Below are 27827 nucleotides of genomic sequence, written 5' to 3'. Positions count from 1 at the left end.
ATGTAGAGTGGATGTTTGGTGTGACAGGGTGATTGCACAGAGGTTTTTTCTGACACTGTCAGTAGGAGTTCATCAGTGTGATGGTGTTTCTGCAGCGTGCTGTCAGTATCTTTACTGTAGTAAAACATCTGGAAAGCGCAGATCGGCTGTTTGTACATTTTAACAAGAAGACAGAGACTAAAAGGACCAGGCTGGTGTCATTGGTCACACAAAAAGTGGGACGTTCCCGGAAAAAATCTCTAACCGGAAGGGAAGGCCGGAGCCCACGAAGAAGAAGCAGCAGCTGAGCAGAAGAAGAGAACGAAGAAGAGAACGAAGAAGAAGAAGAGGAGGCGGAGGAGGAGGACAGCCGCCGCCGATGAGACCAGCGAAACAAGAAAAAGTGCAGTAAGTCAAACAACTTGAAATGATCGAAGATGGCAGAGCAGAGAAACCCTGAACGCCTGTCGGACTTCCCCACGCCGAGCTGTGAACCGCAAACACCCGCAGACAAACATTTTCAGCTCGACCGATCAGCCGAAAGTCCGAAATGTCCATCAGACCGAAGCTACGAGCCTGTAGCCCCGTGAGAGCACGGAAAAAACATGAATAACAGCCTCAGCAGGAGCATTTGTGAGAGGAATAAGACAGATTAGTGGCAGCAGCAGACACAATAACAAGCCTGAGTTGGTCTAATGTGAAACAGCTGACGACGAGGGGCCGAGAAAAGGAAAGTTGTCTCTTGACGTTTGCGACACTTGGCTGGAAGTTAGCAGCTAGCCGAGCTAATGCTAACACAGTCCAAGTTTTCCTCTCCAGAGCCCAGCATCACTTTCTTATCGACAGTTCATGCTAGCAAGCTAGTGCTAATGCTAGGTTAGTGGTAATGACAACTGCTGACGTTAGCTAATCGACGCTGGTTGGTTAGTTAGTTGGTAAACTGGTTAGCACCACTAACGTTAAGTACTAGTGAAGTGTTCTGTCTAAGTTACTAATGGCGGTCGTTTTATCTTTACTGGCTGTCACAGCTAATGCTAACTAGTTATATCTAATTAGCCACCTTAGCTAGTACACGGTTTGGTTTATGAATCATCTTCATCCTATCCAACCTGTTTAGTGTGTTAACTTTAGGTTTAGGAGCTAACTAACCCTCATGTAGCTAATAACTGTTAACTTAAAGTCACAGGTGATGTGAAACTCAGCTACCTTGTTGCTAAAGGTAGTTTTATCCCTCTTTTGTAGTGTTCCTGTGGTTGTAAAGTCAGATCCATCAGATTAAATGTTTGCCCTGAAGCTTTAACACTGATCTGAGGTGTTAAATAAGGTTCACAGTTTCTCTCTCTCGGGCCTGTAAATGCCACCAGGCTTGTACTTTCAGCAGCCATAAAGGTGTCATTACTGCTGACAGCGTTTGTGTTGTAATTCAGCCCAGTTTGCATTGTGGAGCTTGTGTGTGTGTGTGTGTGTGTGTGTGTGTGTGTGTGTCTCCTTGCATTTAACAGTGAATATGTTCCCATGTGTGTGTATGATCACAGCTCCTGTTTATGGTTTAATAAGGGGAACAGAGTCTGGACCTGAGAAGGGAGTTTCTTGCTTGAGCTCTCGTCATGTTTATGGTGTGTGGACCTTGTCCTTCCGAAGTGGTGACACATCTTATACAATACGATGCTTGGGAATTTTCCCCCCGTCTGTATACACAGCCTAATGATTGTGTTTATTAGGGACATCCTTCTCTTTTGTTTACTCAGACCATGTTTCAGCGTCTAAAGTGGCAGCTCAGACATGATATTTTCATTCCACTGGCTCAAAGACTTTGGAAAAGCATCTTATTAATCTTGCATGGTGAGCATTTATGTAACTCGATGCCTTGAGAACAGCTGATTTACATTTTTTTAGTTGGTAAAAGTTCTTTGGTGATTTGGTTCAGATGAATTCGGCGTTGAGTACTGAACCTTGCACACAGAAGTCACGAGAAAAGGAAGTCCCCGTGGTTTCCTACTGGCCCTCTTAACTTCTAGTGATGAGTATCCTGTTTGCTTTTCCTGAGTTATGGCACCGGTTTCCCTGTCACAGTTCCCGTAACTTTTCCTGTTTCACTAGAAATCTCAAGGATTGTTCTGCTTACATATCTTTTAGTTGTCAGGATTCCCACAAGTCTTAAAAGTTTGGAAAAAACTCAGTTTTAACTGTTATTACTGACTGACCTCACTGTCTAACTGGCTTTTATTATTTACTAGTTGTCCATTTTATTGTCCTGTCAGTTAACTGTGTGAGCTGTTAGACACCTGAAACAATTAGAAATTGGTAGAGGTCATCAAAAACAACAACTTTTACACCCAAAGCGAACATTGTCCTCATATTTGAAGTAGGAACGGTATGGATGTAATTTATGGATTGTGTTGGAAGCATTTCTGGAATGGTCAAATTGTAATTTTCTGGGAGAAAAGTTTAATCTAGAGGGTTTATACCACTAAAAACAGCATATGAATAGAAACCATTGTATTTGTCATATATCCTGGGCCTGCAATGTAAAGTAATGATTTTATTTTTAAAAAAAACAAGCAAAACAAAGAGAACCTTTCCGGTTTAACCTTTGTTGTGTTACATTTAGGAGCTCTTTGCCAATAACATGTGGCTTTACTGCACATGGTGACTGAAGCAGGCTGGTGATGCAGCCGTTCGTATCAGACGGCACCAGTTCAGGACCCCGCCCTTTTAAATGAAGTGAGCAGCACATGTCCCTGCCTGTTTTCTAAACTGGAATAGTGACGCCAGCCGCAACGATTGTTGGACCACTAGTTCAGTGGAACTGTGACTGAGTTCAGGCGTTCGTGCAGCAATTAAACACAGCAGGAAACTGTTCACATCTACAGTGAACGTGAACATCTGTCACAGAAGTATTAGATTACTGTCATTAATGAGTAATACCACAGTTGGTATTTCATTTCTTTTTATCTAGGAGCTGTTCAGGCAACAACACACTCATTGTCTGACCGTGGGAGGGGGAACAGCAGCCACTTATAGGAATACTATCTGTCATGTCTTTCAGTTTTTACTCTTAAATTTGATAAACGGTCCCATAAATAAGTTCTGTGTGTCTATACAGGTGTTTAGATTGTACACATTCTCATATGCAGGCTTTCAATGCACTGCAATCCCTGCTAAGTGCCTGGATATCATGCTGGCAGCAGAGCATACAGGAGGCCATGATGAATATTTCACAGGCTCTCCCTCTAGTTTGCTCCCTCTTCCTGCCTCCCCCTCCCTTCTCTTACTCTGACCCATGTCCCACTGTCTCTCTCTCTCTGACCCACTTCCCCGTGGAGGTCCTCAGAGCCCATTAGGGATGCCATCAAAGCCTCCGTCGCAGGCTGCTGAAGATGTGAGCAGGTCTGTCTCAGTGCAACAAAGAGCCTCTGATTGCAGGCAGCCTCTTCTGCCTCCTGTTCAGACGCTCAGCAGCTACCACATCATCAGTCAGTAGGTAGCAGATTGTCTGTTTCTGTGTAGAATTTGATACCTAATAGTTTATTGTACTCTTAATAGCTGGATCGTACAGTATGTGTTGGTACACTTCTTTCTATTTTTAAAACTGGCTAAAGAGTTTTTATATTTCATCTGTAATTGAATTGTTCCCAAAATCTAATTCTTCTGCACATCAGGATTGTCTGCGTACGGTCGGTAACTAGGTGAGGATTGAGGTGTTGTTGTAGGTTTTGTCCAGCCCCCCCTCTGTGCTCCCTACAGTGAGGAATGTGAACAGGTGAGAGCTCGGCTCTGCTGCAGTCAGATGAGAGCAGACGGACTGTTTGGCCCAGCGAACAGAGTGCCTTTATTCCTTCTCCCACTGTGCTGCTGCTGTGAAGGCTTTCCTCTGCTCTCTCAGGCCTCGTGATGATGTGCGTGTCCGCTTAGTTTAACAGTCCACTCAGACCTGTGGTGCACTGCTGCTGATACAGGTGTCCTTCTATGCACCTTCCTTATAATCTATAACAAAAGTAAACAGATCTGGTAGCATGCAGAAGTTTTCTTTAATTCTAACAATGTCAATATCTTATTTTTGTAAAAGGGGAAAACAATAAAGGAACTGGTATGTTTTTTTCACCCCATGATGCTTTGCGATTTCTAAAATTAAACATAATGGTAGACCTGTGCAGCAGAATGTAGTTCACATAATGGAGCTATGCAGCTGTCAAATCAAACATGCCTGTTGTGAATATTTTATGGACAGAGCTGTGATCTCCTGTCACATGCTGAAGCTTAAAACCTGGCTCGGCAGCCAGCTGAGAAAAAAAGCCAAGTACAAACTCTATCAGCAGACTTTCCTCCAGCTTCCCTCATTCTTGACATTTCTCCTCTCACTGTGCAGAAGTCTAACCTTCCTCAGTTAACACGGTGTTCCCGCTGTAAAGTTGTCCCAGCAACGACGCCAAGGCTATCCCAAGTTTTAATGTGCTCAGCAGTAAAATGTGTTCTGCAATCTTCACTTCCTGCTTTGAGCTGAGTTGTGTTTCCTGTGCTTTGGCCAAGCAGAAGCTGGCTGACCTCATGTGTATCAGCCAACTGAAAAAAGATTAAGCAAGGTTTCAGATACGCAAAGCAGGCCTGAGTGAAGAGAATAAACCGTTGGCTTATTTTGGCATCTCGGTGTGTCGTTGTCAAGGACAGTTACTCAAGTTTTGGCTTCTTAGTGCTGATTGTAAACTGTCTGAACAAGATATAATCTACACTTTTATTAGCACCTCTTGGTCCTTGAAAGCAAAATGCAGTCACAGGAAGTTGCAGTGTTAACAACTCTGTATTGTAGAATTTCCAATTAATGTCAGTTTCATTTTGAGCCCATTGTCTGCCACATGGAAACGACCGTGAAGATCTTATCACCACATAGTGATGGTGTAAAACTGTGGCCAGACATCTGTGAAGAGATGACTCACAGGAACAAATGTGTTTGAGCTTATGCTCGTGTCCACATCATTTTAACTGTATGTATTTTCATATGTGTTGCAGTCTGTGTTTTCTTTTGAGCAGTTATGCTGAGTGAGAATGTAGTTTGTGTGTTGTACACCACACACTGTTAGGACAACATGTTGGAGCAGGACGGAGGACACAATAAGTGCTCTCCTCCATCACCTGTTTATACTAAACATGGTTAGATAATGAAGCTTGTATCTGGAGGCCCGCCTCGACTGTGCTGCAGGTTTCTGTCAACAACTTAAGTCTTTAGCTTTGTGCTGATCCATTTTCCAGTGAAACTACATTTCACTTGATTCATGATTCTTATTGGCAGCAGCCAGCAGAACCAAAGGAATTGTTTATTTAATTAAACCCCTTCAGGTGTAACTGAATGTAGTTTTAGGCTGATGAAGTGGTGTTTTCTGTTTTGGATTAAAGCCTAACGGAGTGAATATGTGGTGTTTCACAGCTCCCACCGGTGAGGTCTTCTCTTCACGTGGCTCATCTACCTGCCTGAACTGAACTCGCCTCCCGTCTAGCTCAGCCTCACCCAGCGCCTGCGCCCAGCCTCACGTCAGCCAGACTTTCTCTCTCCCACGCTTCAACACAGCGCCATGGCAGGCCGAGGTGGACCAGCACGGACCAACGGCGCCGCAGCAAGCAACAAGATCTGCCAGTTTAAGCTCGTGCTGTTGGGGGAATCAGCGGTGGGAAAGTCCAGTCTGGTGCTGCGCTTCGTCAAAGGCCAGTTCCACGAGTACCAGGAGAGCACCATCGGAGGTGAGAGTTCGCGCCGTGTCTCTGTTGTTGTGTTTCAGTGGCGTCGTAGGAGGGCCAAACTGATCGTCACAGTTATTTAGATCAATACTGAGCTCATAAACATTCAGTGATTGTTCAGCAGTGCCTTCTCTTCCCTGTAGTGCTGCATTCCTACTAATGGACAAATATTCACATCCAGATAAGACTGGTCTTTATCCACAGTGCATCTGTTACAGGCCAAATATGAATCAAGTTGTACCGGAATGTTTTACCCCAAATAAAGTGAACGCAGTGTCCAGTTGTTCTGGACGTCTGCGTTAATGCTGGAGGGTGACGGGTGTTCAGAGGGGGTTCAGTTATTCTTCTTATCCTTCTGCATTCATCACAGTGCAGGATGTGCTGTTTTCTCAGGTGGTTGAACAAGTTTGTTGTGTTGTGGTGTTTTGTTTTGCGGCGCAGACACAAGTCTCATGTCCTCTTTGCTTATGATTCCTTCCTGCTCAACATCACGTGTCCTAAATCTGAAATACTTGAATCCAGTGGATGATGATTAGTTTTGAGGGATCGGCTCTTCGCCCTCTGCTCCACTCATGTGATTTTCGTTTTTCCCGTCTGCTCTCTGATGTATATTCCTCTTCTCTACTCTGGACCGCAGGAACAACCAGGAAGAATGTGCTGCAGGCTGCACGCAGCAGCTTAACTGCTCCCTAAAAGTAAACCCAAACGTATTGATCGCCCCTGGCCGGCTGTTAGTGTAGGAAGCATTTGATTTGATGTAGGCTGGAGTTTTCTGCGAGCGGAGCGCACATTTTAAACATCAATATCACAGTCAGTCAGGCCCTTTTAATTATGGGAAGCCAAAATAGTGATCAAGATTAATATTTGATTATGCCGCCCCAACTCTCTCCTCTGCTGTGATTTACAGCTCTGACTTCATACACTTCATATATCTATGTATCTACGTCCATAAGAGAAATATCACACATCCACGATCATCTTCATCCCATCTTTGTTGTTATCTTGTTCTGACTCAAACTTTGTCAGCATCTCAGTGGATGTAACAAGAATACTGAGGCAGAAAAAACCTCGTCCTTGGCAGCGTGGAGGAGGAGGAGGAGGAGCAGGAGCAGAACCAGTTCTGTTTCAGCTGATCACCTGACTCTCCCATGAGCCACCGGGCTCCTCCCACGCGGCAGACATTGTGTGTTATGGCAGTAAAGAGCTGAAAATGACTTGGGGTTGTCTTCTGTGAACGCCTGTTGTTCTGGAGCAGAGGAGGAAGGTGATCTGGAACAGGAAGGAGACCACAGTGGAGGTTTCCTGGACCTCCTTTAGACCAGTGAGGCTGATCAAAGAGCTGGTGAATCTGATAATACGTCTGATATTTTGCAAAGTGGTGGGGTTAACAGTGTGACTACAGCCTGAGGGGCACAGAAGTAAACCTTTAACTGATCAAGTCCAGCTGGAAAAACAGCAGTGACAGGAGCTGCTGACTGAATGTGCTTCTCTCAGTTACTAATCAGGAAGCTAGTTATTGATTAATCGCTGATAAGACCGCAGTTTATCATAATATTTGCGTTTTCATCGGTGCTGATGCTCTTCAGCAGCCACATGATTGAGCCCAGGGTTTTTTTTTTGGGGGGGGGGCAGTAAAGGTCCCCAGCCAGACTCGAGTCAGGGGTGCTGTAGTCCACGTCTCATCTGAGTCCCCAGGTGACTGTGACAGCCCACTGGGCAGCAGTGTGTAGTATAACATGTTCAGTCAAAGTGAGAAAAGCTTCTCATCTAACTAGTGGATTCGTCCTCTGCTGCTGCTGTAAATGTAAAACCGATCTGCCAGACTTGTATTGATAAGGAGTTACTGCAAAAAGAAAAAGAACTGCACTTTGACCGTGTACTCGTATTCAAAACAGTGAGTTCACTGCCAGCAGGTCCCAGCAGCCGTTTTCTATCCACCTTCTGACTATTTCATTTTGAAATTATTAATTTCTTGTGAAATAACATTTCTCCTACAAGTTTCCTACATCTTCTGAGTAATGAGGCTACAGGATGCTCGGTGCTCACTCTCCCCAAAGACTCGATGCGAGTCAGCATGTTTTCTGTTCCGCTGAACTTGTGGTCAGCTGCGCGCCTGGACAAAGATTACAAAGCTTTAAAGTATGTGCTGTGCAAGTGAGCGCTCGGCTTCCTCTGTCATGTGACAGTCGGCTGAGTAAGCCAGTTGTATGCAGTTGTGCCCGCTTGTTATGTGCTGCAGTGTGTTCTTACTGTACACCTGACTTTTCTAGCTGCACTGGTGCCGGGCGCATTTGATCACTTGGTCAAATTAGCACCACACGTCCCCTGAATAAATTTGAAATAGTCATTGCTCACTAAAAGAGCTTGTTTGATCCACTGACAGGCTCAGAGTGTTATTCTAAGTGTGTGACAGCATCATGGAAAGGATCCCTACAGAGAGAGACCTGGAAGATCCTTTTGGTTTAACCACAAACAGCACACACACCAGACTCCATTCACTAAAACAGGGATTTTAGCTCACAGAACACAGGAGCTGCTGGTCTGCTGCTGCTCTATCGTGTAGTTTGATTGAGCTGTTGTGTGTTACACAAATATGCATTGAATCCGAACAACCCGTTTAAAACACCAAAGTCACACAGTAGCACAAACTAATTAACTAATGGAGACCGCTGTAGACAGATAACTCCTGTGTAAAATTACTGTTTTTGTGAATGGAGTCTGGTGAGTTTTAACCAAGTGACATAACGGCTGTTACTGGTTGGACAAAAAGGATCTTCCAGGTCTCTCTCTGTAGGGATCCTTTCCATAATGCTGTCACACACTTAGAATAACACTCTGAGCCTGTCAGTGGCCAAAACTTTTTGTACCCACAAATCATTTTGAACCCAAAATAAGTAAAAATATCCTTTCAATCACTGACTTCCCTCTGTTTTTATCTTTTTATATACCTTTTATAGTCTCCTCTCACTGTAACGTGTCTTATTGTCTTTCCAGCTGCCTTCCTCACACAGACGGTATGTTTGGATGACACAACAGTCAAGTTTGAGATCTGGGACACTGCAGGACAGGAACGGTATCACAGCTTGGCGCCCATGTACTACAGGGGAGCCCAGGCCGCCATCGTGGTCTACGATATCACCAACACAGTAAGTTACAGGGACTGTGACAAGACATGAGCCAAGACACAAGTCTTCAAGCTTGGGTTGATGATGAGCTATTTGAGGAGACGGCCACACGGCTCTTTTAACTCCTCCAGTCATATGGAGCATATGCAAAGTTTAAAAGCACTGCATCACTGATTATGCATGTTGTACTTTTCTTACAGGATACATTCACGCGTGCAAAGAACTGGGTGAAGGAGCTCCAGCGACAAGCCAGCCCCAATATTGTTATTGCTCTGGCAGGAAACAAAGCAGATCTGGCCAACAAGAGAGCCGTAGATTTCCAGGTAAAGAGGAGCTTCCACAGTCTGAATCAGTCTCCAATAAAAGCTGACAGTCTTCCCATTGCTGAGCTGTTTGTCCCTCTTTAGGAAGCACAAGCATACGCAGATGACAACAGTTTGCTCTTCATGGAGACTTCAGCCAAGACTGCTATGAATGTCAATGAGATTTTTATGGCTATAGGTGAGTTATAGGACACATGTTACTGATGTACTTAATCAATTAGTCCTAATAACTTAAATCTGCTGCCTCTTTGACACTCACAAATGACTTATAATAATAATAATAATGGATCATTAATAGATTATTGAAATGTTACAGATTAATTTTCTTTCAGTCGACTGAAGTCATTTCTCAAGTAAAAATGACAAATGTTTAAAGGCCCCACACTCTTTTCCTTGTCTTATATTCCAGTAAACTGAGTATCTTTGGACATTAAACTTAATAAAATAGGATATTTGATGAAGTCACCTGATGATTTCAGTTTGGATAAAACTGAATTTTAGAAATATGCTTGAATTGAAACATAAAACTCATAAAAATACTTGATTTTCAACATAATCCATAATTCTCTGTCCTCCCTGTCGTCCCAAACAGCCAAGAAGCTTCCCAAGAACGAGCCTCAGGGCGGAGCGGGAGCCGGCGGCCGAGCCAGAGGCGGCGTCGACCTGCAGGAAGCCGCACCGCAGGGCAGAAGTAGCCAGTGCTGCGGGGGCGGGAACTAGCCGGCGCAGCCCCCAGTCAGCCGATCCAACCGATCTACAGCTCCGACCAACCAGACCAGATATCAGCCAGCTGTCAAACAACGTCCCATCGGTCAGACCGAACACCCCCCCCAACACGGCACCAACAAACTGTTCACTGGCCAGTAGAAGTGCCAGACCCCCGGCGACGGCTCCACCGACGAGCCAATCAAAAGAGCAAGAATCATGTTTTAACCCCAGGACCTGCCGATCCATGACCTCCCTGCTGATGATGGACACTTGACGTCACCTTAGAGGGGGGGGGGCCCACTCATGGACGAAGGGAAAAAAAAAAAAAAAGATCATTATTACTGATGGCACTTAATAGAGCCGACTGTTTCTGTATTTGTGTAGAGAGAAAAAAAGAAAACGCACCAGGAAGGAATATAAAGAGGCTCCCAGGGCCTGTCCTCTCTCCTCTGTCCCACCCACCATAACTTCATCTGGGTTTATCCATCGTGGTCTCGTGACGCGGTTCAGTCCGGGCGCGTCCGTCGCTCCTCTGTCTTGCTCCTGGTCAGCGGCAGAGACGGTAACAGGAGAACGGGAACAGACGGATATCTCCTTCTTGACAGGGCGGTGTAGATCGTTATTGTTATCACTATTATTATTATTATTACTTCGACCTCTATCGACACACCGGCTGTTCAGTGTGATTTTTAAAGCCTCGAGGTTTCACAATCATCCATCGACATCAGTTCAGTAACTTGTACTTTAATAACATCGGCACCCATAAGGAGTTTTAGCATTAATGTTTTTGAATCCGTGTACAATGACAAATCCATAAAGCGAGATTTCTTTTCTTGACCAAAATCACAACTGTGTATTGACGACATTGCTGTATTTGTATCAGACTTTTCAAGTTTATAATCAATCAGTAGTTATTGTCTGAACTATCTTCCCAGCCTCTACATCATGTTTGTCAACCTTGATTATTTTGTGATGGATTTTTTTTTTTTTTTATGTCTTAATTCTTTTTCTGAAGATCTGCGGTATTAAATGCACTGGTTCTGTCTCATCATCGTTGTGAATTCAGATCTTCTCGTCAGCTTCCTTTTCTTTTCTTTTCTTTTCTGCCTCTTTGTTTTTACTCTTCATAGCAGGGAGGGGTCGCTTTCAGCAGGGGTGTCGTCCTGTTATGGCATCAACAACCAGCACAACAGAACCTGCACAGCAGCCACTGCTGCAAGGTGTGGGGGGGTAAGGGGCAGGATGGGGTCACAGGTAGAGGAAAAAAATGTAATTTTACCAATAAACAAGGGGAAGGTATCTTTTCTGTATGCCTGTTTAATCATTTCACCTTAGCCAAGTATGTAGTATAATAGTTTAACTTTATGTTTGGAAGTGCAAAAACAGTGAGCAAGATACCTGGTTTAGAATCCTTGTTTTCACAAACTACATTACCCATAAGCCTCACTACAGGCGGGGCATGTTGCTTTCAGTGCACTTGTTTGGCCTGCACCATGGAGGTTTATGTGATTGAGTTATATAGTGCTGAATTATTATTAAATATTATAATGATTTATGATAATGATAATAAAATCATACATTAATAAAACCCCTAAACATATAAATAAGAATTTAAATTTATATCATTATCACATAGAACTATAGAGTTGAAGTCTCCAACACTAACCACTAAAAATTATGATTTTATAATTTTAAGATTGTTTTCCGGGTTTTCAAGTGGTTGCTTTATTTTGAAAATGTACAACCGGAAGTAACAGTATGGTGGTTTGGCTGCATTGCCGCCGCCTTGATGGATCTAATGTGTTGCAGTTCCTGACGGTGACCACTGGGGGGCGCTACAACTCTTACTGAGTTTACCACTGAATATCCGTCACACAGAGGTGAAGTTACAACCTGTGGCCACCGGAGGGCGCAAGGTAGACACGACAGGATGCTACAACTTCCGGTTTGGACATTCAAAATAAAACGATCAAATTAAGCAGATGCGTACAGCGATGACGGAATATGGATGGCTTCACGGTGATCACGTTATTTCTGGATGCTAGAGCGAGAAATCGAAAATAAAAGAATGAAAGAAAACGAATTCGTGTAAAATCGCGTGCAGGTGGTATTTGCAACCTTTATTCGTGATTTTAAATTAAGCACCTCCGTTTTAATGGATACAATCTGAAATGTCATCTTTAGTGGCAAACATTGCCGCAGCCCTCTGAGTGTCATATTTCCGACAGCGCCTGAAGGCAGCCAGTGAGCGGAGGAAGAGCGGAGCAGCGTGGACATGTCGGACCCGGCGGCTCAGGCCCTTCAACCGCGGCTCCTCCAAGCCCAGCCTGCCGGCCCGGCTGGGTCCAGTGCCGCCGCGACAGGCTCCGGGTCGGGGAGCAGTGATCCTGCCAGGCCGGGACTGAGCCAGCAGCAGCGTGCGAGCCAGAAGAAAGCCCAAGTCCGAGCTTTCCCACGGGCGAAAAAGCTCGAGAAACTTGGCGTATTCTCCGCATGCAAGGTAGCTAGCTAGCTAGCATGCTAGCCAAAGTTCACCACAACAAAGCGCTGAGGGCGGTGTTAGCACCAGTGTGTGTGAGGCAGCTCAGCCTGGACCCCCCCAACTAAAACACCCACTAACTGCGTCTGAACGTTGATGTTAGTGTGAAGTTTAGCAGTTAGCTAGCTAGCCGGACTCCTGTGTTATTCCCCTCTGTGGAGAGCAGCTAGCTTAACTAAACTATGTGTTCATTCACTGACGTTCAAAAGCAGCAGCTGACTTTCTGTTCTCAGTCGCTTTATGTGGTTTTCACCGTGTCCCCCCCCCCCCCCCCCAGGCTAGTGACACATGCAAGTGCAACGGATGGAAAAACCCAAATCCACCTTCAGCCACACGGATGGACCTGCAGCAGCAGGCGGCCAGCCTGAGCGAGCCGTGCCGCAGCTGTGGACATGCTCTGGGTACTAACACACCCTCCACACCCGGCCTGCCCCCCCGGCACCGCACACAGCCACATCCAGGGCCGCCCTGCCTGACTCCTGACATGTCTGCACTGTGTCTGTACTGTGTGTGATTCTTATTCGGTGCCTCTCCTCCAGCTGACCACGTATCCCACCTGGAGAACGTGTCTGCGGATGAGATCAACAGGCTGCTGGGGATGGTGGTGGATGTGGAGAACCTGTTCATGTCTGTGCACAAAGAGGAGGACACTGACACCAAACAGGTCTACTTCTACCTTTTCAAGGTAAGCAGACCTACCAACACGTGCGAGTCCACATGCATGATATTTGTTGTGATATGTACGTGTACGCTCCTCTTCTGCTGCTTCTCCTCCAGCTGCTGAGGAAGTGCATCCTGCAGATGAGCCAGCCGGTCGTGGAGGGGTCGCTTGGAAGTCCACCGTTTGAGAAGCCCAACATCGAGCAGGTGAGCGTGGAAATAAAAGCAGCAACAGGTCACGTCCTCACGTCTGCCTCGTGGCGTCACCACATGATACTTTAACTTTAATCTCTCGGTCTTCTTGTTTTTCCTCCGAAGGGTGTTTTGAATTTTGTTCAGTATAAGTTCAGCCACCTGGCACCGAAGGAGAGGCAGACCATGTTTGAGCTGTCGAAGATGTTCCTCCTCTGCCTGAATTACTGGAAGTTGGAGACGCCGACGCAATACCGCCAGCGCACGCAGAAAGACGACGGGACGGCTTACAAAGTGGACTACACCAGGTGAGTGGCCGAGGAGAGCGGGAACGTGGCTCCTGTGCTGGATGCTGTTGCTCTAGCGGCGTTTCCCCCTCTGACCCTCAGGTGGCTGTGCTACTGCCACGTCCCCCAGAGCAACGACAGCCTGCCGCGCTACGAAACCACGCAGGTGTTCGGCCGCAGCCTCCTCAAGTCCATCTTCACAGTGACCCGACGGCAGCTGCTGGAGAAGTTCAGGGTGGAGAAGGACAAACTGCTGCCAGAGAAACGCACCCTCATCCTCACACACTTTCCCAAGTAAGAGAGAGAGAGTGTGTTTACTTTTAGAGGAAAATACTCTAAATATCCTGATCTTCATGAGTCTGTGCATCTGCATTTGTTAAGTTAATTCATGACCACAGCTCCCCCTAAAGTCAGGGTGTGTTTGTCCTGCCCCCCCCTGTGGTATCAGCTCCTGCTAATATTGAGCATTTTACGCTGAATGTTATCAGGTTCTTGTCTATGTTGGAGGAGGAAATCTACGGCGAGAATTCTCCCATCTGGGAGGCCGACTTCACCATGCCCGCCTCCGACGGCACGCAGCTGGGACATCAGACGGGTGAGGAGGGGGTAGATCTGGGTGGTTATTACAGGATTACTGTGGTATTTCCAAACCTGGGCCCCGTTTTTACAGATTTTGGGTTCAGATTTACTTGTGGGTACCAAAACTGGAATTGGTCCAGCAGATCGACTCCAGCAGCATCATGGAAAGGATCCCTACAGAGAGAGACCTGGAAGATCCTTTTGGTTTAACCACAAACAGCACACACACCAGACTACATTCACTAAAACAGTCATTTTCCATGGAAGCTGCTGGCCTCCTGCTGTCTTGATCAGTCAGTTTATTTTTGTTATTGTGTGACTTTGGAGACTTAAAGGGTTAGTTCGGCACCAACACAGTTTGTATAAGACGGAATAGCACAAACAAACCAACTGATTGAGGCAGCAGTGGAGCAGCAACTCTTGTATTCTGCTAAGTAAAGTTACTGTTTTAGTGAATGGAGTCTGGTGTGTGTGCTGTTTGTGGTTAAACCAAAAGGATCTTCCAGGTCTCTCTCTGTAGGGATCCTTTCCATGATGCTGTCACACACTTAGAATAACACTCTGAGCCTGTCAGTGGATCAAACAAGCTCTCTTAGTGGACCTACTGTGATCAGGTATTAGTATGACACTTCAGTCATACAGAAGTATAGCTTCGTATGTATTCATAATGCTCATAATATAAATCTACAGGAATAATGGTAAATACATTATACATGAGAGTAAATTGAAAGTCAGAGCAGGATTTGCTGTTGCCCTCCCTGTTATCACTGAGCTGTACCCTGGTGTGTCTCCTCTGCAGTGATCAGTCCTGCTGCAGTGTCCGGCTCCCCCGCTCTGCCCAAGGGCCTGAGCAGCATCTCCTCTCTGGGCAGCATGGACGCCGGCGGAGCAGAACCCATCACAGGTCTGTCACCCTGCACCCTCGGTAGCTAACAGACCGTGTGGAGTGCTGTGTAGTACTGAAGGCTACTGTCCCTGTCTGCTCAGGAGAGAAACGTAAACTTCCAGAGGCGCTGACCCTGGAGGACGCCAAGCGGATCCGCGTGATGGGAGACATTCCTATGGAGCTGGTCAACGAGGTCATGATGACGATCACTGACCCTGCTGCTATGCTTGGACCAGAAGTAAGTCCTGTCGTCTCACTGTTCCTCCCTTTGCTGCACGTCCAGACTGTGGTGCTCACAGCTTGTGTGTTTTTGCTGTTAGACGAATCTGCTGACGCCGAACGCTGCCCGCGATGAGACCGCCAGGCTGGAGGAGAGGCGGGGGATCATAGAGTTCCACGTCATTGGAAACTCGCTCTCCCAGAAGTCCAACAAGAAGATCCTGATGTGGCTGGTCGGCCTGCAGAACGTCTTCTCTCACCAGTTACCTCGCATGCCCAAAGAGTACATCACTCGGCTGGTGTTTGACCCGTGAGTAGACGCTCGCTCTCTAAAGTCTCATTTTAAAAGCTCATATTTGTGTTTGGAGGTCCCACTAGGAAATATGAACTTGATTTAATGTTCAAAAAACACAATTTTCTTGTACCAGTCTGCAGAAGCTTCTGTCTGAAAGTGTTGTATTAACAACTAAACCCCTGAGAGGAGTTTTTGTCTCGACTATTTTAGAAGCCTCTATCCACATCTTATTACTGCACGCTCTGTATTTATCAGGATTAGTTTGCTTTGGACATTTCATCCTCATAAGACTGGTGCCTCTGGACAATAAAACGTTTATACCACCACCACAGGAAGCACAAGACCCTCGCCCTCATCAAAGATGGCCGCGTCATCGGTGGCATCTGTTTTAGGATGTTTCCCACTCAGGGCTTCACGGAGATCGTTTTCTGCGCCGTCACATCCAACGAGCAAGTTAAGGTACGCAATAACCCTTTAGTGTCTTCAGGTTTGGTGGCTGATATGACTAACCACTGTTAATGTTCAGTAGCTGCTTTAGCACAGTTCTGCTTTAAAAACAGCCCAAAGTAGCAGGATGAGTTTGGAGAAAGTGGTTCGGAAACAAAATATAACAAGTCAGTGATTAATTTTGTCATATTTTTGTACTTCATCTTGTTTAAAGTGTACATATGTTTAAATCTATATATCTCTGTCCACTAGTTCTAAATTGATCTATTTACTTTTGCTTATTTGCTGCTGTAACGCTGAATGTTCCCACCATGAGACTAATAAAGGAATATCTTATCTTGTCTTAAAAATAATATCAAAAGAAGCCATGGTGCACAGCACTGACCCTTTTTATTATTCTAACAAGCATCATTTCCAAGCTTCAGTCGTTTATTAGATTTCAGTTTTAATAAACCCAGTTCACCACCACTGTCTGGCTCAGGAATAAGACCATATCAGCTTTTCTTAACATTTTACCACATCAAATGCAGATTGGACTTGAAGCGAACCCACCGAATCACAAACCCCACTGTCTTGTCTGTGGTCTTTTATTGTGAAGGGCTACGGCACCCACCTGATGAACCACCTGAAGGAGTATCACATCAAACACAACATCCTCTATTTCCTCACCTACGCCGACGAGTACGCCATCGGCTACTTCAAGAAGCAGGTACCGCAGCGTGACCCTGCACATTAGCCCCGCCCGTCTGCCCCCTCCGTCCCGTCCTCTCGGTAATCCCTTCTTCCCTCGCAGGGCTTTTCCAAAGACATCAAAGTGCCGAAGAGTCGATACCTGGGATACATCAAAGACTACGAGGGAGCGACCCTCATGGAGTGCGAGCTGAACCCCAGGATCCCCTACACCGAGCTGTCTCACATCATCAAGAGGCAGAAGGAGGTAAGCGAGCCGCTCAGATGTTCTCATTCAGGCACAAAGGTGTTTTTATTTCTCATCAATCTTCGGTGTCATAACAGATTATTAAGAAGCTGATTGAGAGGAAGCAGAGTCAGATCAGGAAGGTTTACCCCGGGCTCACCTGCTTCAAAGAGGGCGTTCGACAGATCCCAGTGGAGAGCATTCCAGGCATAAGTGAGTGTTTGGTGTGTGTGTGTGTAATAAAGTATTTCAGAATCAGTTTTGTTATTTTACTCACGAGTCTGTTTTCTTTTCTCCCAGGAGAGACCGGCTGGAAGCCCAGCAACAAGGACAAAGGGTAACGTTCAGCATTTACTATTCAGATCACTGTCGGAGTGTCGGCATGCTCGAGCTTGTGCAGAAGCAGGAAGATGAACAGGTTAAAGTTTTATCTTGAGTTTGAAGGATAGAGCCGGGATTCAAAAGATCAAAAAGCTAAAACCTGGACACACGACAGTAAAGTTACAGGGAACATTGGGGACTTTGTTCATGTGTCAGCTGTACTGGAGGCTGTTAACTAATAAGGTAAAATATTCCTTTATTAGCATTTATAACGTGGGACTGATCATAAGTCAGTTATTCAAACAAACAAGAGCTGTGGAGGCGGTAAATGTTCTCTGGATGACAAGCAGGAAGCTCTAAAGTTGGTCATTGTTCATTTAAATAAACCTCCCACATGTTAATGAGACAGTCGGCTGGAAATGGTCAAAGTTTCCCTTTAAGGAGCCGCAGCTCTTTATTCACCGTCACTGTCATTAAAAACAGAAGCAGCACGTCTCTACAGTCAGTCAGTAACAAAAAGCAGCCTGACTGACTGAACAGCCCACAAACAGTTAATATAACGGACCCGTCTGGCACAGAAACTTCAAAATAACGGCTCTTAATGTGAAGACAACAAAGTGCCTCTAACATGTGGGTGTAGACAAAGTGCAGGACCACATGGGGGTAAGTCAGATCTGATGACCGCTCACTGTGGTTAATATGTTCCACACACGTATGTCTGGCAGGAAAGAGGTGAAGGATCCTGACGTGTTGTACAACATGTTGAAAAACCTGCTGGCTCAGATAAAAGTAAGTACTCTCACACACACACACACACACACCAGGAGCAACAAGCAGACTAACCAGGACTTGATCCTCCCCACAGACTCATCCTGACGCCTGGCCCTTCATGGAACCAGTGAAAAAGTCGGAGGCTCCAGATTACTACGAGATCATCCGCTTCCCCATCGGTCAGCGACCCCACAGCAGCTTTTCCTCCTTCCTGGTTCCTGCTCACGTCACACTAACTATTCATGACATCATTTCTGTGCCCGCAGACCTGAAGACCATGACGGAGAGGCTGAAGAACAGATACTACGTGACCAAGAAGCTTTTCATTGCCGACCTGCAGCGGATCATCACTAACTGTCGCGAGTACAACCCCCCCGACAGCGAGTACTGCAAGTGTGCCAACACGCTGGAGAAGTTCTTCTACTTCAAATTAAAAGACGGAGGCCTGATCGAGAAATGACCTCGGCCACAGAATTATTTAGCGACTCTCTCATGGACGACTTTCACAGCCGCCTCACGCCAACGCGGAGCACAACGGGAGGAAAAGAGCGCCAGCTGTTGTCACGTCGGAGTTCATAAAAGGGTATTTACATGACTGACACACTTAACAAGGGCAGTGTTGGAGGGTGTGGAAGCATCGGAGCCAGCGGAGCATAGCAAAGTGACAAAATGGCATTAGCACCATCTTCTCTCATCTTCTCGGCTCCAGTAGTGGCTTCATAATCTGCATTTACATGTTTCATGAAGTGTACCAAAGTTATAGGTCCAAGTTATAACCAAGCCACATGTCCCACCATGATTTAAAGTGTGAAAGGTTCTGTCACGTTAACATTCGTTCATTCCAGTTTGCTTCACTCGACCTCATGTGAATGTGGTGCAGAGTTCTGCACCTCGGGACCTAAAGCCACGTTGCCTTCTGTTACTGACAGACACTTGAACATCCCGCCGTCTTCACGGGTTTCAACGCAAACGCTCTTTGAGGGGTGAAGTCCTTAAAACATTTGGCGCCGGAGAGACGAGCAGAACGTCGACTCTTGAGGTCTTCAAACGAGTTAATCAGTCTGTCGGTGAAGCGCTAGTTAAATACAAACGCTTAAGTGAGTGAAGATTTGTCGCTTTCTACTGAATATCTTTGGTTGTTGGACTCAGAAAAAAGGCAGTTATTTATTCTTTGGGCTTCAGCAGCAGTGTTCAACGTTGATCTTTATTGGAAACAAATGATTGATTCTGAAAACGTGGCAGATTAACTGGTGATACGAAGCGTTGGTTTGAGTCGTCCAAAATATGTCCAGCGCTTGTGTGCAAAACAAAATAATGTCCCCCGTCGTCTCCTTCAGGAAAACCCTGTTTCCACGTCGACGACAACATGACACACACTTCCTGTACAGTAGATGTGAAGCTCACCGTTTCTCCACCGTTTTCCCGGATCGGCAGGATCATCTTCAGCTCGATAGGAGGAGCTCACGTTAGTTTAGCTTTCCCCACGCTTGTAGTTGTTGGCGTTGACTTGTTCTGTTAGTACTTCACTTCCACACTCACATGTGAGCCACATGTTTGAGGTGTTCACAGGTTTACTGGGTAGTTTTCTATTCATCAGACTTAAACATGGAGGAGGAGGAGGAGGAGGAGGAGGGGGGGGGGGGGGGGGGGTTGCTGAGAAGATGACTCCGGTTTATTTATCCCATCACACACGAGCTGCAGTGGGACAGTCCAGACTCCATAAGAGTCACTGTTTACAGCGTGACCAGCACTGCAGTGAGATGTCTGTCGAGCGAAGAGCTTCCTGAGCCTCTTCTACGGGGGGTGGGGGGGTCGCTGTCCAGCTGGTCGAGCCTGCTTGTCCCACCAACTCGTGGACGTGTGTGAGTGTGTGTTTATTTTGTACTTGAATCATGACGAGCTTTGAATTACTGAGGTGATGTCGGTGTTGCATTATTCAGGGTCGTCAGCTGCGTACTTCTCCCTCAATCTCTCTATGCTGCATTTCAGATTTTCTTCAAGGTCAGTCTGAGTGAACTTTCCACCTGTTTGAGGATGGCTACTGTGTCCTGTGATGGTAGAAATGCCATTTACTGTAACTGTAATACTGTTCATGACAATAAAGGGTTTTTTTTATAAACACTTCTCAAGTGTTCACGTTGTTTTTCACACTTTTCACTTGTAACTTAACGTGAAACCAGCAAAAGAAAACTCAAACATGTTTAAGTTGTACGTCTCCTTCGCTTGTTCCTGCTGCTTTAACTCCCAGACTCTCCTCTGAGGTCTTTACCATGAGGACAGCAGGCAGCACCCCATAATAACAACAGGAAGATAAACTTTAGTGTGAGGAACAGAGCTGGCAGGAGGAGACGCATTGATTTAAAATAAAAAAACACAAACTTCTGGGCCCATAAGAGGCAAACTAAACCGATCTAAAGTCAGGTTTCCAACTCAATGTAAACTAAAACTATTATTTTTTAATATTTTGTTGTATTTCAGTTCATATTACTTGCATGCAAATGTACCGATTGTCAGCTGAAGGTGTACATTTTGTATTTCTGTATTACAAACCAACTTCATGCATCCGACTATTGGACTCACAACACAACAGCCAAACAGTTCAAACTGAGCTCTAAAACAGAACAAAACTAAACTAAGTCCACAGAAATCCACTGGTAACTCAAAGAAACAAGATGGATTTGAACTAATTATGGCAAAGTTAGCTGCACAGAACAGAACTAAACGTGTGCACAACAACTAGGAAGTAGAAAAGCTGTGTGTCTTCATTCATCTGTTTATCTGAGCATCAGGTCGAATCAGGAAAAGTAAAGATTCAAACCCAACTTGGAATAAAGAGCTGAAGGTTACTGACGTTCACATCAGCTGTGCAGCAGCAGGTGCAGCCGTCAGGTTCAGGCAGAACCTTTTCAGACAGTCCAGATCAGATCAGAACCTAAAAACACACACAGAAATAAGAAACAACCTAAAAACAAAAAGTCAAACACCAGAGAAAACAACCCTTTGGTGCAGTTGTGTGTGTGATTGTGCAGCTCTTTAACTTGTTGCGTACCAAAGTGTGTGTTCACCATGTCCTTCAAGTTGCTGCATTTTGTTTTGAAATGACACAAAAAAGAGAAAAGCAGGGTGACGTGTTGAGGACTGGAGTAAACTGGTAGAAATTTTTGGGCCCTTTGTGGCCTAATAGGAGCCGTTCTGGTGATGAAGGCTGGTAAAGGAGGCCTGTCGGTTCCTGTCGGCTCCTGTCGGTTCCTGTCGGCTCTTGTCGGCTCTTGTCGGCTCCTGTCGGCTCTTGTCGGCTCCTGCAGGCTTTAGGTTTCACTTTCCTGACGTAACGAAAAGCAGCGGCTCAGTTTGTCTCCTGTTTCAGCTTCAACACACCCCTCCGCGGTGACCCTCACACAGCTTCAGGTGAGCAGACCATCGTAGAGGGTTTGTCACACACTGACTCCCCCTCAGTGAAGCTGAGGTGCCCCCCCGTCGCTGCACAGTGAGGAGCAGCAGTCGTTCCTCCGCAGCCTCCCTCGGTGGGCCCTCTCAGCTCAGAGGTTTCAGTTTAGTTTCTTAGTTTCTGTCAGAAGATTTAAACCCTTGTGTGTGTGTGTGTGTGTGTGTGTGTGTGTGTGTGTGTGTGTGTGTGTGTGTGTGTGTGTGTGTGTGTGTGTGTGTGTGTGACTCACATAGTCACACTGACTCACATAATCAGTAATCAGTAAATTACCGTTAATACTCCACAGGGTGTGTACCTGACTACCTGGGAATGTGCTCTCGGTAATATATTGATCTTCTAGCAGTCATGAGTTACATATTGTTCATACTGTCCTGTATTCTCTTCCTACTGCTGAAGTTTATTTCTACTTTACTTCCTCAGAGAGTCAAGCTTCACCGAGTCAAATTCCTTGTTTGCCTATTCAAACTTGGCCAATAAAGTTGATTTGATTGATAGATAGATAGATGGATAGATAGATAGATAGATAGATAGATAGATAGATAGATAGATAGATAGATAGATAGATAGATATTTATTTATTGATCCCTCAGTGGGGAAACTTTGCTGTTACAGCAGCTCAAAGGGACAGATAGAAAAATAAAAGCACACAGTTAAGAATTAGAAAAATTAAATAGCAGAATATAATATAATATATACAGTGGTAAAAACCTCTGTACACAAAGAAATGTAATTACAGAGACAAACAACAACAACAGGGTGAAGTGAAGTGGGGTGAGAATTATTGTCCAGTTTATGTTATAGTAAAGTGCACAGGTGGTGGTGGTGGTTGGTGCAGCAGACTATAATGCAGCATTATACAGTCTGACTGCAGTCGGGATGAAGGAGCTGCTCCTTCTTACATTTAGGGTGAATCAGTCTGTGACTGAAGGAGCTGCTGAAGGCCCCCACAGTCTGATGCAGAGGGTGGGAGGTGTTGTCCAAGATGGAGGACAGTTTGGACAAGGTCCTCCTCTCTCCCACCACCTCTATTAATATTAATTAGTCTGTTGAGCCTGTTTTTGTCCCGCTCAGAGCACCCCCCTCCCCAACACACCACTGCATATGAGACCACAGATGCGTGCAGATGATGCAGATGATGTGTTTTCTGCTTGTATCCTGCTCATAGGGGGTAAAATGTTGCATTCACTGTCATGTAAATGTGTAAACCTGCTTTGTTTTTCTTCAGGTTATTGACCTTGTTCATGTCCCACTGGATCATTTTGTTTATCTAGTTTGCTAAATGTTTGCATCACTCAGCACTCAGTCTGACGTTTTAATGCTTCTTACGTCTTTTATTGTGTAGAATTAATATTCTCAGTACGGCTTCAGGGAAACTCTAATGTTGTTGTCCTCAAGTCCTGCAAAAACTTGAAAGTGAAACCTTACAGTTGTCGGATAACCGGAGGGCAGAAACCATCAATGCAGCAACAGTTACAGGGATTTCATGTGACCACACAAACAGCAGCTGTAGGTTTTGCTTTCCTGACGAAATGAAGAGCAACAGACAGAACAACAGACAGAACAACAGACAGAGCAACAGACAGAACAACAGACTAAAACCTCTACAGAGCACCTCGGCTGGAGGCCATAAACCAGACTGAATATATAGATAAGACAGGAATAGAAGAGCAGACTGTTTACTGTCAGTGTGCTTCAGGTCACTGCATGATGGAGGCTGGCTGTTGCCCCTCCAGAGCCTCCCTCAGTGGGGCCTCTGTTTTACTTTCGTTTCCTGCTCTCAGCCTCAGTCAGCTGATCTCAGAGCAGTTTAAAAGGGGCAGAGGACAGCTGGAAACAGCTCACAGCTCACTGGTGAGTTCATCGAGTCCTTTCCAGCAGCTTCCATGTAAACTGAGAGCCTGTTTGTTGTTTCTCAGCAAAGTCACTCTGATCTGATCACTTCCTGGTGTCAGTGATCCATTTCTCCTCTCCTCTCCTCTCCTCTCCTCCTCCGTGTCAAACAGGAGACGATGGCAGACTTTGGACTGTATGCATACCAGGAGGAAGTGGTTGAAAGGGCTCTTCGAAGGGAGAACATCATTATTTGGCTGCCAACCGGAGGAGGGAAGACCCGAGCCGCTGTGTATGTGGCCAAAAGGCACCTGGAGACCACACCGAGGGCTAAAGTGGTGCTGCTGGTCAACAAGGTAGAGACACACAGTCATTTTCACATGTAGTAATGAAAAAAAAACAACCACTGTGGCTGAAAAACCGATGTCCTCCGCACTCTAGGTTCACCTGGTAGACCAGCATTACACCAAGGAGTTCAAGCCTCATCTGGGCCGTGACTACACCCTGGTGCCGGTCAGCGGGGAGAGCGAGGAGAAGGACTTCTTCGGGAAGGTGGTGAAGGCGTCGGACGTGGTCATCTGCACGGCGCAGATCTTGTTTAACGCTCTGACCAACACGGAGGAGCACAAACACGTTGAGCTCTCAGGTCAGTGAACAGAAGCTTGGTTATGATGAGGTGGGGGGGGGCAGGGCTGCTGACTAAACACACTGGTGGCTCCTTACAGACATTACCCTTCTGATAATCGACGAGTGTCACCACACCAATAAGGACTCCGTCTACAACAAGGTGATGGGGTGCTATGTGGAGAAAAAGCTGAAAGGAGAAAGACCACTGCCGCAGGTCCTGGGTCTCACTGCATCTCCGGGGACGGGGAGCGCAAAGATCCTGGACAAGGCTGTGGAGCATGTGCTGCAGGTCAGGGTTTACCCATTCCTCCGCTAATACGAGCTGCTCTGAGCGACCCTCTGTCTCCTCCTCTTCATCATTATCTCCCCCCACCCTGTCAGATCTGTGCCAACCTGGACTCGACCATAGTGTCAACGAAAAACTGCACCCTTGAACTGAAGAGCAAAGTCCCCAGACCCATCAAGACGTATGACATCGTGGAGAAAAGGCTGGAGGTGAGCTCGTGTTTCTTTCCTCTGTTAAAACCCAGAAGACACAGATGGTGTGGTGGAGGGTGAAGCACCCAGTAATTACCCTGCACCCCCCATTTCCATCTGGACTGTCTCATATTCTAACAAACACAAACATCAGCGCCTTTTTTGTCTCGTAGGATCCGTTTGGGGATCATCTGAAGTGGATGATGCAGCAGATCCATGACTTCATGGTCCTGCCCGCAGACTTCAGACTGAGACAGAGCGGCACGCAGGAGTACGAGGCAGACGTGGTGATTCTGGAGCAGCGAGGTATCGTTGCTTTATAAGCCATTTACAGAAACTTTGAACTTACTGGTCACATGAAGCAGAAGAAAACGTTGTGTTTTGGTTTTAGTAGTAAACCAATATACCAATATTTGGCACTTTCCACTTAAAACACATGTTGATGCTTGTGCATAACTTGTGTATTTGTTGGATCAGGCGTCCAAGAGAAGAACCGGCTGCTGGCACAATGTGCTCTGCACCTCAGGGAGTACAACGACGCGCTGCTCATCCACGACACCCTGCGGATGATGGACGCTTATCGCTCCCTGGAGGACTTCTACAGCATCAAGTCCGTCAGAGCCATTGATGGAATCGACTTCTTCCTGCTGGGACTTTTCCAAGGTTAGAAATATTACTTACTCGTCTATCTGCAAGATCTGTATTCACTTCTCCACCACATCAGCAGTAATCTTTGTCACTGTCACACAGAGAATCAGGTGGAGCTGAAGAACCTGGCTGGAGATCCTCGCTATGAGAACCCCAAGATGTCCAAACTTGAGAGCACTCTGCTGAAACAGTTTGGTCCGGAGGTGCAGTCCAGGGCCATCCTCTTCAGCAAGACCCGCAAAAGCATCCACTGCCTGAACGAGTGGGTCCTCACCAACGAGGCCTTACAGGAGGCTGGCATCAAGGCAGCCGTCCTCACCGGGGCCGGCAACGGCGTCACCTACATGACGCAGGTGTGTTGAGCTCTGAGTCCTTCTAGTCCAACATGTCTGCTTCCCCAGTCTGCACACGCGTGTTCAGGGCCGTCCCACCATCATATCTAGAGCGCTTCACACACACTCTCTGTAAGTCTGCAGAGGGATTTACCCACAGTTCATAGCGTTAGAATAAAGGGTAAACAAACGATGAACTCTTTAAAACTTTAAGTAAAAAGGTCCCCAAACACAAGACAGCTGTCAGGAGTCATCTCTATGCTCTTATATGGATTCAGCGAACATGACAGAAAACTGTCCACAGTTCTGTCTGATTAGTTTGCATGTTATTAGGATTGATATTGATATTGATGACACACACACACACACACACACCTTCTACATCTGAATGTACAAACAAAAACACTAAGAATAGAACCTCTGACTTTAGTCCCCTTAGCGGGTTTATAATTTTATCCTATTTAATCCTATTTAAACCTGCAGCCTCTCTCACTTGAGCTCTTTCCAGGAGACGTCCCTGAGGGTTCAGGGTTCAGGGTTCAGGCTTCAGGGTTCAGGGTTCAGTAGATGTGTTTCTGTTTCATGTGACTTGGTCCTTAAATGATTTCGTGCTCGTACTTTTCTTGCAGAACGAGCAGGCAGACACGATCCGCAGGTTCCGCCAGGGTTCCCTCAACCTGCTGATCTCCACCAGCGTGGCTGAAGAAGGCCTCGACATCCCCGAATGCAACCTGGTGGTGCGTTACGGGCTGCTGACCAATGAGATCGCCCAGCAGCAGGCCAGCGGGCGCGCCCGGGCCAGAGACAGCCAGTACTCAGTGGTCGCCCAGAAAGGGGGTCGGGAAGTGTCCCGGGAGCTCACCAACGAATATCTGGAGGAGCTGACGGGAGAAGCCATCGCTAAGGTCCAGAACATGAGCCCCCAGGTGTTCGACAGGAAGGTGAGGGTGCGGCTCCCCGTCTGTCTTCATCCCTCGCTCTCACCGCTTCCTGTCTCAGCCTCTTATTCTGCTTGGCCTCCAGATAAATGAGCTCCAAACGCAGGCGGTTATCCGCAGAAAGGTTGAGGAGAAACAAAAAGCCGAGAAGAGGAGACGCAACACTCCTGCCAGTATCCAGCTGCTGTGCCGAAACTGTTTCAAGGTTGTGGCCTCCGGCAGCGACATCAAACTGGTTGACAACGTGCACTATGTCAACGTCAGTCCTGACTTCAAGTGAGTTGAGCTCTTTGTGGTGTAAGAGTTCATGCAAACGTGAGTTTTTGTTTGTTGAGAAAAACGTCTTTTCTGCCTCTTTCCCCCCAGGGAACACTACAAAGTCGGGGGGCAGGTGGTGCTGGAGAAGACTTTTGAGGACTGGGAGCCGGGGCGCACCATCAGTTGCAACAACGGCAGCTGCAACAAGGTACGGTTCAGTTTCTATTTAATACTCAGAGCCTGTCCTGCTGCGGGCAGTCAGCATGTGGGGGTGTGACTGACTCTGGTTTAACTTCACAGGAATGGGGGTTTGAGATGAAATACAAGCAGATCGCCCTGCTGCCCAATATAGCCATTAAGCACTTTGCACTGGAGACCCCTAACGGCAGGGTGACCGTGAAGAAGTGGAAGGACATCACGTTCACTGTGGAGGACTTCAGCTTTGAAGAGTACTGCGAGGACAACTTCCCTGACATCTTTGACTGAGACGCCAACAACAGAGAGACCGAGCGTCTTCTTCTCCTCCTCCTTCACACGTTTTCATCTGTTTCTTTCTTCTTTTCAGTCTATTGGTGTCAGGTTGTCTGAGCTTGTTTACAGAAACCATCGCCGTGCTCGCACATGAACACAATCTTTTTCAGAGATTCCCTCCAAACATGTTTGCCTGTGTGCGTGCTGGCGGCCCGCTGAGGCAGCAGAGCGCTAAAACCCATTACGCATCGATCATGCTTGAAATTAGCATGACAGCTTTGTTTATGCTCGAGGTCCTCACACCCCTTCGCATGTTTTTGTGGGAATTTCTTCTGCTTCATGTCCAGAAACGAAGCACAAGATGAACTCGGCTGTAACATGAACACGAAGGCATCATGAACACATGAACACACCACGATGAACTCTCTTTTAGCTTTTTTAAAAATGCTTCTAACAACTACTGTTGTGTTTTTTACACTTTGCAGGAGGTCAACTGTGTATCTGTGTGTGTAGTGAGAAGATGATTACTATCATGTGTGCTATTAGATAACTAATTATGGCCAATGTGAATAAAGTTAAATTAGATGCCTGCTTTGCCTTTATTGTCCACTGGGTGTCAGTGTTGGTTAGAGAATCACCTTCTTCTTCTTCTGTTACCTCAAACAAACAATGTGAGTTCAACCAGATTTTAAAACAAACATATTTTAACTGTGGTGTTTGTCAGACTGATGGTGTCTCTGAGATTCAGTCTGAGTAAATGAGTTAAAGATAAAGTTCTCACACTCACCAAGCTTGAGCTGGTTGGCTGCAGCCTCCAGATG

At 46.2% G+C, this 27827-nt stretch overlaps 3 protein-coding genes across 3 annotated transcripts; all 3 read left to right on the top strand.

Moving 5' to 3' along the window:
* The first annotated feature begins 256 nt into the window (after positions 1–256).
* On the top strand, positions 257–11164 carry rab5c (RAB5C, member RAS oncogene family). Its single transcript, XM_070847543.1, has 6 exons — positions 257–387; positions 5402–5712; positions 8704–8855; positions 9035–9157; positions 9242–9335; positions 9750–11164. The coding sequence occupies exons 2-6, from the start codon at positions 5547–5549 to the stop codon at positions 9875–9877; spliced, it is 663 nt and encodes a 220-aa protein (XP_070703644.1). The 5' UTR covers positions 257–387; positions 5402–5546; the 3' UTR covers positions 9878–11164.
* A 965-nt stretch (positions 11165–12129) lies between these two features.
* Positions 12130–19603, top strand: kat2a (K(lysine) acetyltransferase 2A). Its single transcript, XM_070847541.1, has 18 exons — positions 12130–12365; positions 12682–12805; positions 12944–13089; positions 13182–13271; positions 13383–13564; positions 13646–13837; positions 14032–14138; positions 14922–15026; positions 15110–15246; positions 15329–15537; positions 15855–15981; positions 16568–16678; positions 16763–16906; positions 16984–17098; positions 17186–17222; positions 17932–17995; positions 18072–18156; positions 18244–19603. Exons 1-18 carry the CDS (start codon positions 12141–12143, stop codon positions 18435–18437), a joined length of 2394 nt encoding a protein of 797 aa, XP_070703642.1. The 5' UTR covers positions 12130–12140; the 3' UTR covers positions 18438–19603.
* Positions 19604–23223: 3620 nt separating this feature from the next.
* dhx58 (DEXH (Asp-Glu-X-His) box polypeptide 58) lies at positions 23224–27597 on the top strand. The gene is made up of 12 exons (XM_070847542.1): positions 23224–23276; positions 23429–23611; positions 23697–23901; positions 23981–24171; positions 24264–24377; positions 24533–24665; positions 24837–25022; positions 25110–25360; positions 25969–26280; positions 26363–26553; positions 26644–26743; positions 26836–27597. Exons 2-12 carry the CDS (start codon positions 23435–23437, stop codon positions 27019–27021), a joined length of 2046 nt encoding a protein of 681 aa, XP_070703643.1. The 5' UTR covers positions 23224–23276; positions 23429–23434; the 3' UTR covers positions 27022–27597.
* The last annotated feature ends 230 nt before the right edge of the window (positions 27598–27827 follow it).

The sequence above is a fragment of the Pempheris klunzingeri genome, chromosome 17 (genome assembly GCF_042242105.1).
Source record: "Pempheris klunzingeri isolate RE-2024b chromosome 17, fPemKlu1.hap1, whole genome shotgun sequence".
In the NCBI taxonomy this organism is placed as follows: Eukaryota; Metazoa; Chordata; class Actinopteri; order Acropomatiformes; family Pempheridae; genus Pempheris; species Pempheris klunzingeri.
Note: the sequence above shows the minus strand (reverse complement) of the source record. Positions and strands in the feature narration are given on the sequence as shown.

Bases quoted from the DNA above. Each gene is read 5' to 3' on its own strand.
- rab5c (XM_070847543.1), top strand. From the start codon at position 5,547: ATGGCAGGCCGAGGTGGACCAGCACGGACCAACGGCGCCGCAGCAAGC. The intron at 5,713-8,703 runs GTGAGAGTTCGC...TTGTCTTTCCAG, and splicing joins CCAGGAGAGCACCATCGGAG to CTGCCTTCCTCACACAGACG. The intron at 8,856-9,034 runs GTAAGTTACAGG...CTTTTCTTACAG, and splicing joins TCTACGATATCACCAACACA to GATACATTCACGCGTGCAAA.
- dhx58 (XM_070847542.1), top strand. From the start codon at position 23,435: ATGGCAGACTTTGGACTGTATGCATACCAGGAGGAAGTGGTTGAAAGG. The intron at 23,612-23,696 runs GTAGAGACACAC...TCCGCACTCTAG, and splicing joins TGGTGCTGCTGGTCAACAAG to GTTCACCTGGTAGACCAGCA. The intron at 24,172-24,263 runs GTCAGGGTTTAC...CCACCCTGTCAG, and splicing joins CTGTGGAGCATGTGCTGCAG to ATCTGTGCCAACCTGGACTC.
- kat2a (XM_070847541.1), top strand. From the start codon at position 12,141: ATGTCGGACCCGGCGGCTCAGGCCCTTCAACCGCGGCTCCTCCAAGCC. The intron at 14,139-14,921 runs GTGAGGAGGGGG...TCTCCTCTGCAG, and splicing joins GCAGCTGGGACATCAGACGG to TGATCAGTCCTGCTGCAGTG. The intron at 15,538-15,854 runs GTGAGTAGACGC...CCACCACCACAG, and splicing joins ACTCGGCTGGTGTTTGACCC to GAAGCACAAGACCCTCGCCC.